The sequence below is a fragment of the Akebia trifoliata genome, chromosome 9, assembly GCF_017979445.1.
Source record: "Akebia trifoliata isolate Shusen 1 chromosome 9, ASM1797944v1, whole genome shotgun sequence".
NCBI lineage: Eukaryota > Viridiplantae > Streptophyta > Magnoliopsida > Ranunculales > Lardizabalaceae > Akebia > Akebia trifoliata.
Window position 1 is genome coordinate 20,929,192 of NC_141383.1, and position 14,950 is coordinate 20,944,141.

At 33.6% G+C, this 14,950-nt stretch overlaps 1 protein-coding gene and 1 pseudogene across 2 annotated transcripts; both read left to right on the forward strand.

Moving 5' to 3' along the window:
* The first annotated feature begins 1,772 nt into the window (after positions 1–1,772).
* LOC147394586 (tryptophan N-monooxygenase CYP79A68-like) lies at positions 1,773–6,587 on the forward strand. Of its 2 annotated transcripts, XM_086453045.1 has the most exons (3): positions 1,773–1,833; positions 4,048–5,036; positions 5,553–6,587. In XM_086453045.1, exons 1-3 carry the CDS (start codon positions 1,809–1,811, stop codon positions 6,189–6,191), a joined length of 1,653 nt encoding a protein of 550 aa, XP_086309171.1. In that variant the 5' UTR covers positions 1,773–1,808; the 3' UTR covers positions 6,192–6,587. The 2 variants fall into 2 exon arrangements, with proteins under 2 accessions (XP_086309171.1, XP_086309170.1); XM_086453044.1 differs by lacking the exon at positions 1,773–1,833 and having other exon boundaries at positions 3,906–5,036.
* A 408-nt stretch (positions 6,588–6,995) lies between these two features.
* The window catches only part of LOC147394587 (tyrosine N-monooxygenase-like), a 10,068-nt pseudogene continuing 2,113 nt past the window's right edge, over positions 6,996–14,950 (forward strand).

The following is a 14,950-nucleotide window of genomic DNA, read 5'->3' on the forward strand; positions in this document are numbered from 1 at the left end:
TGACAATTATGAAATTTCTGAATTAGAAATATGAAATTTCCTAAAATTGAAATTTAAGAATATGTGATGAATCCCCAAATTAGAAATTTATGTATTTATTAAAATATAAAGTTTTAAAAAATATATAAAATTTTCGAATTAGAAAATCCTAAATTTCCATAAACATGAAATTCCTAAATAGGAAAATGTAAAAATTTCTAAATTGAAAAATTACTAAAATACGGAATCTCTAAATTAGAAATTTATGAATATATGTTTTCCCAAAATAGAAAATTATTAAATTTCTATATTAGAAATTTCTAAATACGAATCTTCCACAACAGAAAATATGAATCCGAAAAATTTAAAATAGAAAATAGAAAATATGAGCATGGAATTTCCAAAATAGAATATTACAAATGTGAATAGAAAATTCTATAAACATGTGCAATTTATGAATTTCTGAATTATCAAATCAAGACCATAATGTAATATTAGTAATTTAATTTCTTAGAGGGTATTTTGGATATTTTAAATAAAAGAATAAATTCATCATTAATTCATCGTTAGTCAGCTACGTTGACTTTTGTTAAGATTATACCTAATCTGGCATTTTACAGATAGTAATCCTAATAATACAAATGTTGCAGGGAGGTATTATTAAAATTAACTATTTAGTACTCTAATTCTAATATTACTGGGGAACCATTGGACTAAAATTCTCTTTTATTCCATTTTATTTTACTAGTCCTTTTAATAAATCAGATGGAGGCACAAACGATCCATTGCTAACTACTAACTAGGCCTCAAAGGTTTGCTCAAATTATAATTTCGACATTACCAAAAATTATAACACTCATTCAAATGTATTCTCATTTCAGTAGTTCTTTACAATTATGATTAGGCTCATATAAAATCTTAAATCTGCAAAATAGAATCTAGCTCAAAAAATAATATATATATATATATATATATATATATATATATATATATATATATAATTAATAAGTGCAAACTAATCCTTACCCAAAGACATCTATCTATCTATTTATAAAGAGAGGATTAAGAGAAAGTGATATTCTACACAAACCCGTCAACAATGAATGCATGAATGTATTATAGTAGAATAATGATAAATTGACTCCCTCTCTAACAAACTTCCCACGAGGCTCTGCATAGAACTCTAGATTTTTTTTTCCCGGGATACACATCTACACATATTTATGCGGATGTGCAATGGCGTATCCCAATGAATATCTATGTTCTGTGCACAGCCATATGGGGAGAGTTTGTTAGAGGGGGAGTTAGAAAATTACAACTCATTACCATATGTAGTAGGTGAGTTTTTTTTTTTTTTTTGAGTCGTGACAACATGACCGCCCCTACGCTCCCATCACAGAACCGTAGATTGTTTTCCTTGGGATACACAAGAAAAAGATTTATGGTTACTCTTATCCCGAGGAAAATGATCTACGATTCTGTGATGGGGGAGTGTGTCAGACGGGGCGTTAGAAAATCATTACACTTTTTTTTGTTTTTGTTGTTGGTTGTTGCTGTAGGTAAGCCTGTCTTTAATGAGTTGCTCAGTAACTTATTTGGAAATAAGTTACTGAACATCTACAATTAATAAGTGCAAATTAATCCTTACCCAAAGACATCTATCTATTTATAAAGAGAGGATTAAGAGAAAGTGATAATCTATGCTCTCAACACTCTAAATTTTGACATCCCACCGAATTACAGTAGAGAAGAGTGGTACATCCCCATACAATTTTTTGAAAGGCAGACGAGATCAAACGGGTTTTGGCCAACAAATATATTCAAGTCAAATGTGGCATAAAGCCATAGTTGCAGGTATGTTTAATTTCATATTTTTATGATGCTAAACATGATTAGTGGATCAACAGACTAAGAATGGTATATGATCGATAAACTCTACCTTTGGTCATACTAGATTTTTTTTTTATCTATCAGATGGTGAGCCAAGTAACCGAACATTTTCCCCAATTGATGGGTTCACTATGTGAAAACTGAAAATTTTGACACGAGAATTTGACAGGCCAAAGCCCACAAATTTTAGAAACTGAATTTTGACAGCCCACGGCTGTTGAAATTTTTGTTGTTCCCCAATTTGACGGCTTAGAGCCATCAAATTTCTGCCATCCTCCATTAATATGACGGTTTCGGTCTGTTGAACAAAAATATTTGACAATGAAAATATTGACACCTTGGTCTGTCGAGTTTTAGGAAATTCGACGGCCTTGGGCTATCAAATATAGGTTTTTTTTTTTCACATTGTGGTTCTAGCTAGTAGTTATATCAAGAATCAATAGAATTTAATTCCTCTTTATCCTCCTTAAATTTCTAATGTGAGGTCTTTTTATTTAGAGCAGTGATTTTCTGACTCGCCCACGTGGCATACTCAAATACTCCCCTAATGTAGCATGTGTTAGAAAAATAGATCCTTTTTCCTCAAGACACACAACTAGTACATGTCACGCTAGGAAAGTATTTTGAGTATGCCATTTGGGGGAGTCAGATTATCAGGACTCTTTTATTTATTTAATTTTTTCTCGTGCAGTATTATTATTATTGTTTTGATTGATAAACTGTGGTTGAGGGCATTACGTGAAAACTAGAAAATTCAACAGAAAAAATTGACAGGCCAAGGCCCACAAATTTTAGTAGTTGAATTTTGATGGTCTAGGACCGTCGAAATTCTAGATATTCACAGATTTGACGGCTTAGAGCCGTCAAATTTCTCCCATCCTACATTAATTTAACAGTTTTGGCCTGTCGAAAAAAAAATTTGACAATGAAAAATTCGATGCCAATTCGACCCCTTTGTTTGTCAAATTTTATGAAATTTAACGGCCCTCAAATTTGAGCTTTTTTCACATTGTGCCTCCCCAAAAAGTACACTACTAGCAAGAGTAGTTACAAGTAAGATCTTCCTCTGAAAAATGCTTAAGCTCTTGAGGGATAAGATTTTCATCCTCAATTACATGAAATTGAGGTTGTCACTCCACGATGGTTCAAACTCATTTTGAATGCATTTAATCGAATAAAGAGAATCCGATGAGATTAGTGGTTGAGGAATATCACGATATCTAGCAAATTTCAACGACTCATAAAAAGCATTGGGCTCTATTAGGGTGATGCCCTCTTCCAACAAGTTACTCCATCCCCCATACATGAACTTTCTTGTGTTATCTCTACCAATAAAACGGAACTCAACACCATGTGATTCTTGGGACCCATCCGTATTTATTTGAACAATGTTTTCATCAGGGGTTTCCCAGAAGAAATGATTTAACCTTGATTTTACAATTGAAAATCCACAATTCCAGTTGTTTAGAATAGAGAGGTTACCTTGGGTGAGTCATTATCAACGACTATATCATGAAACGCCCCTTGCAATGCTTCTTTCTTTCTTCTCTTCTCGATCAATGGCACAAGGTATGATCGGAACTTCGATGTTTAGATTTAATGGTTTAATTTGATTACTCTAAAAATATAATTATATTTACATTTACCACTTTTTTATTTATTTATTTTTGCTTTTGATCACCTCGAAATAGCTATGCATAGCACATGCAACGTACACAAATAATAATGCTTTCGGAAAATGATTGTCGAGCCGTTTTTTTAAAAGGAAACTAAATGCTGGAGTGATATTAAAATTCGCATGCTTTTCATTGCGATGAAAAGCATCTATGGTCCCGTTTACACATCCACGTACCCCAAAAATGTGTGAAATGATGTGAATTTTAAGGTTACTCTAGGATTACTCTTTTTAAAAATATACACAAAAATGTCTCCGAATAAAAATTATGGATCGATTAGGACATACTTAATTAAACATTAGTCCACCAAGGATATTTTGAAGCATTTAATTATTTATAAAATAGCTAAACTACACTTCAAATTTATGGAAGAAACCTTCATTTATTGCATGGGTAACTCCATGTTTTGAAAACCTTTAGGTTTAAAAATAGCTGACATGATCCTTGACCTTGGTCTTTTCTAATAGATTAATGTTTTGCATGTTATTTTTTTCTTTGGCAGTGTTAATTAGCCTCGGCATTCTTCTTTGTATCACCCCCCATCCCATAATTATGCTGCACCTCATAGCACTCGCGTTCACATTTTTCATTGTATTTCGATTTGCAAACCATGGGAAACATCAACCACTCCCACTCCCTCCTGGTCCAATCACCTGGCCCATCATAGGGAATCTTCCAGAATTGTTTAGAAACAAGCCGAGGTTCCGATGGATACATGGGCTCATGAAGGATATGAATACTAGTATTGCATGTATACGTCTTGGCAATGTACACATAATTCCAGTGACTAGTCCTGAGATTGCTAGGGAATTCTTGAAGAAACAAGATGCAATATTTGCATCAAGGCCTATCACCATGGCTACTGAGTACGCGAGTCATGGCTTTATGTCAACTGCTATTGTACCATGGGGAGATCAATGGAAGAAGATGAGAAGAGTGTTGGCGTCTGAGGTGCTCAGTCCATCTAGAATCCAATGGCTACAACACAAAAGATTAGAGGAAGCCGACAACCTTGTTCGATACATTTATAGCCAATGCAACAAAACTATGGCTGATGGTGGTGATGCAATTGTGGGCATGAGGAGTGTTGCATGGCAATATAGTGGGAATGTGATAAGAAAGATGATGTTCAACAATAGATACTTGGGAGAGGGAAGGAGCGATGGAGGGCCTGGTGTGGAAGAAGAAGAGTATGTCGATGCAGTGTTCACTGTTCTATCTCTCATTAACGCCTTTTGCGTATCTGATTACATGCCTTGCTTGAGATGGTTTGATTTTGACGGTCATGAGAAGATCATGAAGAAGGCAATCGGGACTGTGAACAAGTATCACAATCCAATAATTGATGACCGAATACAACGGTGGAGAGGTGGAAAAGATGAGTGTTGTTTCAAGAAAGAGCCCGAAGATATTCTTGATGTCCTCATTTGTATTAAGGACTCTAGTGGAAAACCATTGCTATCGACGGAAGAGATCAAAGCACAGTCGGCGGTAAGATTTTTATAACTTTTTACTCCCACTTATAAGGCTCATATGGTTAATATTTTAGACAATTCAATAGTAAAATTAATTACATGCCCATGCAATAAAGATCATCCTAATGAATATGTCTATATGTATATGTATAGCATTATATGCATTGAAAAGGCCAAATAGATATTTATTGTTGACAACAAAAATTTGAAGATAAAAAATGTTCCAATTTTAACATTTAACATTATTATTATTTTTTGAAAACTAATAAAATTACAATCGCAGAACCCTATTCTACAAAATCACCTTAGTTAATGTAGTTAATATTTCAAACTATAAAGAGACTCTTACAATACATTAAATGATAGAATATGACATAAAATAAGGCTATTAGTTTAAATTTTTTAAATTAATAGTTTAAAGTACTTACAATTTTTTTTTAAAATTATGTCTAAATCATAATTTTTATAATAAACATCCATTTTCACATGCCACCTACTAGTATGTATAAAGCGAGATCTTATTATCATGCAGGAATTGATTTTTGCATCGATAGATAATCCATCAAATGCAATTGAATGGGCATTAGCAGAGATGATCAATCAACCAGAAATTATTCGGAAAGCTGTTGATGAAATTGATGAGGTGGTTGGAAAAGAGAGACTTGTCCAAGAATCGGATTTTTCCCAACTTAATTATGTTAAGGCATGTGCAAGAGAAGCATTTCGGCTCCACCCTATTGCACCATTTAACCTTCCGCACGTATCCATGGAAGAAACTACAGTTGCTGGCTATCACATCCCAAAGGGTAGTCACGTGTTGTTGAGTAGAACCGGGCTAGGAAGGAACCCTAACGTTTGGGATGAGCCACTCAAGTTCAACCCAGATCGACATTTGAATAATGGGTCAACTCAAGTTGAACTTACAGAATCAGAATTGCGTTTCATCTCATTTAGTACGGGTCGACGTGGTTGCATGGGGACTCGACTAGGGTCTTTAATGACTATTATGCCATTGGCTAGGCTTCTTCAAGGGTTCGATTGGATTTTGCCACCTGGTGATGAATCGTGCATCGATCTCACCGAGTCAACTCATGATCTATCACTGGCCAAGCCGCTGCATGTATATGCTAAGCCGCGCTTGTCCCCACATCTATACCCAACATCCAAATAGTAGTGTGGTCCAGTGCCTTCTAAATTGAGAATTATAAAAGATTTATTAGAGTATTTAATGTGTTCCTTTGTAACAATGTGTATCTGGATACACCATATCATGTTTAGGAACATTGTAATAAGGTGCATGTTGATACACCAAATCATCTTGATGACGTTAAAGGTCAAGCTTGGGTAAGGTTAGATCAGGTTGTTTAGAGTTTAATTTTAATTAGGATTTTCCTATTATAAACCTTATGAGGGTTCTTCTAAGCAAGTTAAATTAATCCAACCTTAATAAAGGGAAATTTTTTATTAAATATACACATAATTTTGCATATAAGGGTTTGTGGAAAATTTTCTATAATCCATTCTACCATTATGAATAATTTTTTAGTCTTAAAATTCCAAAAGCCATATCATATGAAAGATCACACCGAAAAGTAAAAAGAAATTAAAAAAATGGTGATAAATTGCCAAAAAATTAGGGGAATTTTATGGCTTGTACTTTTTTTGTTTTTTTGTTTTTTTTTCTTGTGCTAGCACCCGAGAATAAATTAAATTAAAAAGAGAAAACAACGACCTTCGGCCATTACAACTTTCCGCGTACTTTTCATTATTTGATGTTAACTCTTTGGGTTGGAAAAACATTTGAAGTAGGAAATTTATTCCAAGATTCCCATTTATAGCTTGGCTAGCTATGCAAAGGAAACTCTCTACAATCGAAAATATAACAACGGAGGATTAAGTGGGTGTTGCATTGCCAATTGTATTTCATGAACCAAGAAACGAATGACCATTTGTTTTTTGGTTGTCACTTTAGAAGATGGACGAGGAACCAACGCTTGCGGAGGTTCAGAATACTAAGAGAGCGGTCAGGGTCAGTTGTTGAAAAGCCTATGGTGATTGAGAGCATTTAAAGGCCGACCAAACACATCCCGCAGATGTTGTTTACATCATTTTGCGCTGTGATTTATTTCTGTTGGAAAGAGAGGATTTGAGTAGATCCTATCACCAAAGGATGTAGTGCTGAAGCAAGTGGAAGAGGTCATTACAAATCGATCAGTTCGATGGTACCATTATTGATGATGATACATCAATCAGCAAGTAGTGCCCAGATTCTTCAGAAAAGCCTGCTGTTTTTCCATTGTACAAATAAATCCTCCAGTTAAACATCTATTTTGGAAAGCGCCTGAAGTGAATGTGGTGAAGATAAACACGGATGGTTCAACGTCTTAGACTGGGGCTGGTTTTGGTTTTATGGGGAGGGATAGTTGTGGTGCTACTCTCTTTGCAGGATGGAGTAACTCTATGCAAGATGACATTATCATGACTGAATTACAAGCAATAGTTGAGGTATGAAATACGCGAGAATGAGAAATTTTCTAAACATCCTTCTTTTGTTGGATTCACTCTATTCAATTAAAAAAATTATGAAGGAGATAAAACTGGCGTGAAAATATCTAGAGATCATTTTGGAGATTACCATCCTACGTGATTCTTTTGAAACATGTAGCTTCAAATCTATTACACCAAATTTTTCATAACACAAACTCTCTTTCTCTCTTTCACTCTCAAGCTTGCAAGGAATTATCTGAATTATCTAATACCATAGGGTCTAAGCTGTAGAAACATTGTGATTTCTCTAGTAGCATTGACGTGATCAACGAGTGATTTGGTCTCTACAATCTCTGATGATAGGTGAAAACGTGAAACTACTCCAGTTCGAATCTTCTTCAATACATCAAAAGTATGCATTCTAATCCTACAATCGTCGTTAAAAACCTTGTCTCAAAAATTGGGGTTGGGCAAACAAATCATGCTCTTCCCTTGAATTTTGTCTAAGGTCATGTCTTCTATTTATGCAAATGTGTTCACATCCATTTTTACAATCACGTTCCTTTTGGTCTTCTTCTCGCTCTTTTAAATCTTGTCTAAAAAATTGGGGTTGGGTGAAAAATCATGCTGCTTCCTTCAATTCTGTCTAAACTCATGTCTTCAATTCATGAAAATGTGTTCATATTCATTCTTACCTCCTTAATTTTGCGTCATTTCGGGTCTTCTTCTCACTCTGTTAAAACCTTTTGTAAGATATCTTTACTATTATAATTAGAGTAGGAGAGTAAGAGTGGTTCAACACCAAAATTTGGAAGACCAAAAATGCTCCCTTATTTTTATCATGGCTATTTTCATAAAAAAAATAAAATAGATTACAATCAAATGGTTGAATCACATAATTTAGTTTATAGTTTCCTAAAATTAGAGAAATATTCTTTTATTATGTTACTTTCAAAATTATCTTTGTTAATATTTTTAAATTACAAAAGGCCCTTACAACATAAAATTACAATCCCAATTCCCAACCCTATATCAACGTTAGTTAATTTTTAAAATTATAAAAATTCATTTATTATTTCATGTTCAAAATCACTTCAGTTAACATTTTAAATTAAAAAAGGTCCTTATGGAATTTGATTATCTATTTGAAATATCTAAAACAATTTTAAAAGTATTTATAAAAACTTTTAATCAGACACAAATCCTAAATACATGTGCCTTTGCACATGCCACCTACAAGTAAATTAGCTTACAAAAACATCTCCTTTGATAATCCTACAAAATATGTTTTAACAAGAAAACCTAGGTTTAGAAGGTTGTTTTAATGGGTTCCAAGGAATTACGAAACAATCTCTGTAAGATATGATGTAATATAATAATGTATAAATTAGTAATCCATATCATCTTTGTTAAGATAAAATTTTATTAGACTAACGTAGAAAATTGTGTTTGAGACGATAACAATTAAAATAAATTACAAATCAAAATAGATAGAGCATGACCAATGATTCACGTGGTTTAGCAAGATAGCCTACGTCCACGGGTGATGATGATGAGATCCTTCCGTTGTCTCCATGAAAGCCATCTTTGCGCCTCAAATGTCATTTGAGGTTAGAAAAGAAATGATGAGCCTAATTTTCTTGATCAAGCCCATTACCCATATAGAATTCTAAACTGACTTCTCTTGCAAGCCCATTTAAGAAGCCTATGTTCATTAGCTCAATCACCGTAACACAATCCATTTATTAATCATATACCCATTCAATAAGTCCAAAGCAGTTTCACATGGCTCAAATTGGGTGTCATATCATTGAGCCTACATTCACCTGATCACTAGATCAAAAGCCTAATTCACTCCCTATCCTTGTTTGTGTAAGAGGAATAAAATAACCAACATTGGTTATACATGGGTCAGATAGAAGCCAAGGGTACTCATTGGCCCGAAGAGACTTTGAATCCATTCATGACAAAGATCACATTTATAGGGACATTCTCATTTGAAAAACATTTCCCTACTTTCAAGGTTGGCTTTAACTGGAACTTGACTACGAGATTGACGGAATGGATTACACTTGAAAAATACGGACTCTAATGTATGACAGATAGAAGAACTGTCATTCCCTTAAATTTAAGACTCTTAAGATTATCATATGTGAAATAAGGGATTGATCATTTTCTTTCGAATTTCTTTTAAAAAATGCTTGAGCTGGACTTTAAAAAATCTTGATAAATATTAGAATAGAAGATCTTTCTCTTCAAAGTAGTTGATGATTATACATTTTCCATCAGTGAACACTTGAACAAGTAAACATACTATTTACAATGTTCAAGATGACTTTTGATTTTTTCGACTTCAACATTATCTTCATCGGATGTGAGCTCTTGGCTGAAGAACGAATGTTGTGACTTGAATGGTTCTGCATTTTCTAATTTCTACACAAGCTTCATTCTGAATTTTTTTTTTGATAGGACCTTTCCTCCCATTTGATGATGCCATAATTTTTGCTTAAGTTGCTTTTCCAGGTTTTCAACCTAGCGAGTTTTTCTTTTCTTTTTCTGATGATGCCTTGAGTTTTGCCTAGGTCATTTTTTCAGGTTTTCAACCTAGTAGGCCTTCTTTTGTATTTATGGTTATGCCCTAAATTTTGTCAAAGTCGTCTTTTTAGGTTTTCGACTTAGTGGGCTTCCTTTCTTCTTGATGATCTTGAATAACCAACTCGACAACTTCTTGGTTCCCTGTACCTTAACCGAGTCAATTAACATTCAGGAGGACTTAATAGGTGGGTTTAGGATACGGTTTAGAAATAAAAGATATAAGGCTCAAGTTTCCAAAATGCCCCTAATTTGATATTCTTCTTTTTCTGTCAATTATTTTGATTTTTTTCTAAATGCCCCTAATTTGACATTCTTTTCTTTTGATCAATTCTTTTGATTATTTTTTCTAATGCCCCTAGTTTATCATTCTTTTCTTTTGAACTTTTAAATAAGGGATTTTCCTTTTGGATGACACTTTTCTTAAGAGAATAATTTTTTTGCATAACCGGGCCTGAAGTAACTTCTCATGTTACCAACGTACCCCAAATATTTCTTTTTCTTTGGGGAACATGTCAAAACGTAGTTCATACTAGATATCCCTCTCGAGGTTGGTTTGTGTGGTTTAGAAAAAAAATGCTATTGATTTTTTTTTAAAGGCTGCGAGGGGTTAAAGAAAGTTATCTTTTTTTTTTTTTTGTAATACAGGAAAATGGTTCGACCAAAGGAGGCCCCCTTTGGTGAATTGCTACTTGACTTGGTCAAGGTTTGAGGAATTCGATGTCTTGATTTTTTTGTCGAGTAAGGCCTTCTTTTGAGAAGTAGTAATTTTCAGTCTTCTTCTAGAGAACTGAGTGTGATTGAGTTTTTTTTATCTGACATTGACTCGTTCAACCCTTTTCAAACTTTGAAAAAAATCTAGCATCTTTGTCGATGGTTTCAACTAGATTATTCTTGATCGACTTAGTTTGTGAAGACTGAGCGGCTGAGCTTGAGGATGGTGCGAAAAGAGGTGTTGGCCACTTGTAAGTAATTGACACTTGGTTTGAAAATATTTGGATTTTGACTCAAACGAGTTACCAAAAAGTCCAGAAGAGTAGGCATCCTCGACTTGATTTCCAACCTCAAGGAGGGATTGAAAAGTGTAAAGGTACAGAGGCATCAAGTACTTGGCATAATTTGGAGTAAGATTCCTGAGAATGATCTTAACTTGTTCCTTATCTTGAGGTCGTTCCCACAATTGAGCGTTTAGCTCTCTATCGAGTAATGACTCAGTGAAAGTTTCCCCGGACTTCTGTTTAGTTGTTTCTAGGTCTCTTCTTTTGAGCTCAATAACCGTTGTTGCATGAATACCGACTAATAAACTCCTTCATCAATTCATGCCATGTTCTTACCCGAGATAAATCCAATGACATTAGCCAGCGTAGGGCAGGACCTGTAAAGGTTCTTTGAAAAAGTTGTGCCATCTGTTCTTCACTTAAACCCTGAGATTGCATGATGCCTACATATACTTTCAAGTGAGTCCTAGGGCATGTCTGGCATTGTGACCTTCTCTAGTAAACGAACCGTGGGAAATAACGTCATTGCTCTTAATCCAAGAGTAAGATCATCGGGGGTCTTTGATATTCTTCAAAGTAGTTTCAACCTGAGTTATTCGATGAGCTAAGACATGGTCGACATGTAATTGATCATCTCTTTCTCTCAAGCTTGCAAGGTATTATCTGAATTATATTAATACCATAGAGTCTTAGCTGTTGAAGACATTGTGATTTCTCTAGTAGCATTGATCACGAGTGATTCGGTCTTTACAATCTCCGATGATAGGTGAAACATGAAACTACTCTAGTGCGAATCTTCTTCAATACATCAAAAGTATGCATCTAATCCTACAATCGTCGTTAAAAACGTTGTCTCAAAAATTGGGGTTGGGCAAATAAATCATGCTCCTCCCTTGAATTTTGTCTAAGGTCATGTCTTCTATTTATGCAAATGTGTTCATATCCATTTTTTCAATCATGTTCTTTTTGGTATTTTCGCCACTCTCATCCTTCATTACTTTGACAAGTACGACCCATCGAAAAAAAAATGATAATGAAAAATTCAATGCCAATTCGACCTTTTATGAGTTTTTCATATTGTGAGTTGGAGAGAAGAAGAAGAGTTCAATCCAAATATAAAAAAAATGTTGCAGCAATTTACAGCAACAGAGAAGAAGACTGCAACTCAAAAAACGAAGGAGTTCGACCTGTTGGAGAACAAGACGTCAAGAATCTGCTGCTGTTGGAGGAGACATGGAGAGGGAACCTTTATAGTGAAATGTTCTCCTTTAATAGAATTCAAGTTTCTGTTTTCGATTTCCTTTATTCTTTTTTCCTTCTTTTGTATGTTTTTTCTCTTTTGAATTTCCTCTCTTTCTTTCTTAAGAGAATGGGAGTAGCGATTTCATGCTACTCACCTCGTTGGTAGTCTCTTGTTGACGAGTTGTGATTGGTCAATTTAATTTCGATTCCATTGGTTGATAATAATTATTTTTATTATTTCAATTTTGATTGGATTTTGCCGACATTAAATTTGATGTTTAAATTTAACTTACAATTTGATTTTGAATTTTAATTGTCCAATTTAATTTCATTTTGGTTTGGTTGATTAAGTTCAAATTTGAGTTTTGAATTTGTTGCTTTAATTTAGTTAGGTTTCGATGGAATTTGAATTTGAATTTATTGGTTGATTGATTTTTTATTTTTTTTGATTTTTCATTTTAATTGATTAAAATAATTTAATTTGATTTTGATTAAATTCGATTGCTTGATTAAGTTTTAATTATTGCTTGATTTTTAATTTTAATTGTTTAATTCTTAATTTGAATTTTATTTTCACTAGGTTGGATTTTTAATTGGATTTCAATTTGATTTCTTACTATGTTTTCCTAAGGATCGGGGTCTTTAAATTTGAATGTTGAGGGAAATTTCGGTCTCATTTTATGATTTTTTCTAAATTTCTCCATTTTCGTCAATTTAGGTCCCATTAGACTCAAAATCATATTCTAAGTGCAATGGAGGTACTTTCAAGATTTTTTAGATATCCAAAATTTGTGAGGGGTATTTTCGTCATTTTGTCAATTTTTACAAATTTTTATAAATTTTAACGTGAGGTTCTTTCAGTCCTAACGAGATTATTTTCAAGTTATCGAATCGTGTAGTGAACCTAAGGCATACGTACTTTCTAACTCGAGTGTAAGGTGTAGCGATCCTAAACGTGGAGAAATTTCTATGCCGAGTTGTATTGAATAGGGGGGCTGAAAGGACTAGAAACAAAAGGAATCAGGGATAGTACTCACAAGCCTTCGAGTTCTTATAGACATTAGTCTTATTTACATCGGATTTTAAATCAATGTCTAAGATTTTTTTTTTTGTTATATAAATGCAGATTTGGAACGGTTTTAAGCAGTTCCAAAATCTAAGTTTTGGAACGGTTTTTAACACTTCCAAATCCTGAGATCTAGATTGGTTACCAATCGTTTAAATTCATTAATGACACTTTGATTAAAGACGATCTGTGAACCGTTTCATACTAGCTTAGAAACGGTTATAAACCATTTCTAATTTCCATATTTGTTGTAGTGTTCACTCTAAAAAATATAGCATGAATCTCAAAAATAAATCCCAACAATTGTATTTACTATGAGTGTTGATATTCTAACTAGAAAGTCTTCACTCCGTCAATACTCCGCTGACATGTTCGAACATGGAACCATAGATTTGTTTCTATAGGATATAAAATTGTACATCTTCTATGGGGATTTGTATTTTTTTGTATCCCGAGGAAAAAGATCTATGGTTCCATATCCGTAACACTTCAGTCGAGAATTGATCGAATGAAGACTTTCTAGTTTGAAAAATAATAATTCATTTTATAGATTTATTTTAGATAAATCTCTCTCGAAAATTATTTTTAATCTATTACATAAACTTGCATTGGATTAGAAGTAAAAATACTTTGGATTAACGTTTTCTCTGTGATTCGACCTTTATTTGCCAAGATTTTTTTTGTTCTTATTTTCTCATCATCTACAGCTCAAACAAGATTATAAAGGGAAAAATCTAATTGCATCACATAAGAATTAAAGAGGGTGGAAAAGATATATTTAAGACAGAGAACAAATGTTGATGCCTAAAAAAGAACTTCACACATTCCATTTGCACTCCAACCAAGATTCGATTCTAATGAACTTGAAAGATGAAAGATATTCATGTTTAGTTTAAAATTTTAATGTTGATAATTGCTTCAATCTAGGGTTGCACAAAAAACCGTTACTCGTTACTTGCACGAAACCTAACCTGAAAAACATACCCGTACTTGACCCATATCCATAAAATACCCAAATCGAACGTAACTTCGTTCATTCATTCAGTAACGACTTCCCTTCCCTGGAACCGGTTCAAACCTGTAATTGACCTAGATATTACCCGCTACCCAAGTATTAATACAAATGCATTTGAGATTTTTTTCAATATATTGTTAGGTTTTTTTTTTAGTTTTAAAATTTTTTAACTTATAAACATTTTTAAATGTTTTTTATAATTTTACATTCTATTTTTGTGTAACACACCCCATTTTTGAATGTACCTAATTCGACAATTCGTCATCCAGTTGCCGTGAATTTAATGATACAAGTAAAGAACTCAAAGGCTTATGAGTATTGTCTCCCAATTTTCTTATTTTCAGTCCTTTCACACCCTTACTTACTACGACTAGACATAGAAAATTTACGCACACCTAGGATGGTCATACCTTACACCTAGGAAAAATTTAGCAAGCACGTAAACTTAGGTTCGCTATACAGTTCGATAACTTAGAACCTTGCCAACTAGCGGAAAATACAACCTTGAAACTTAGAAATAATCATGTTGG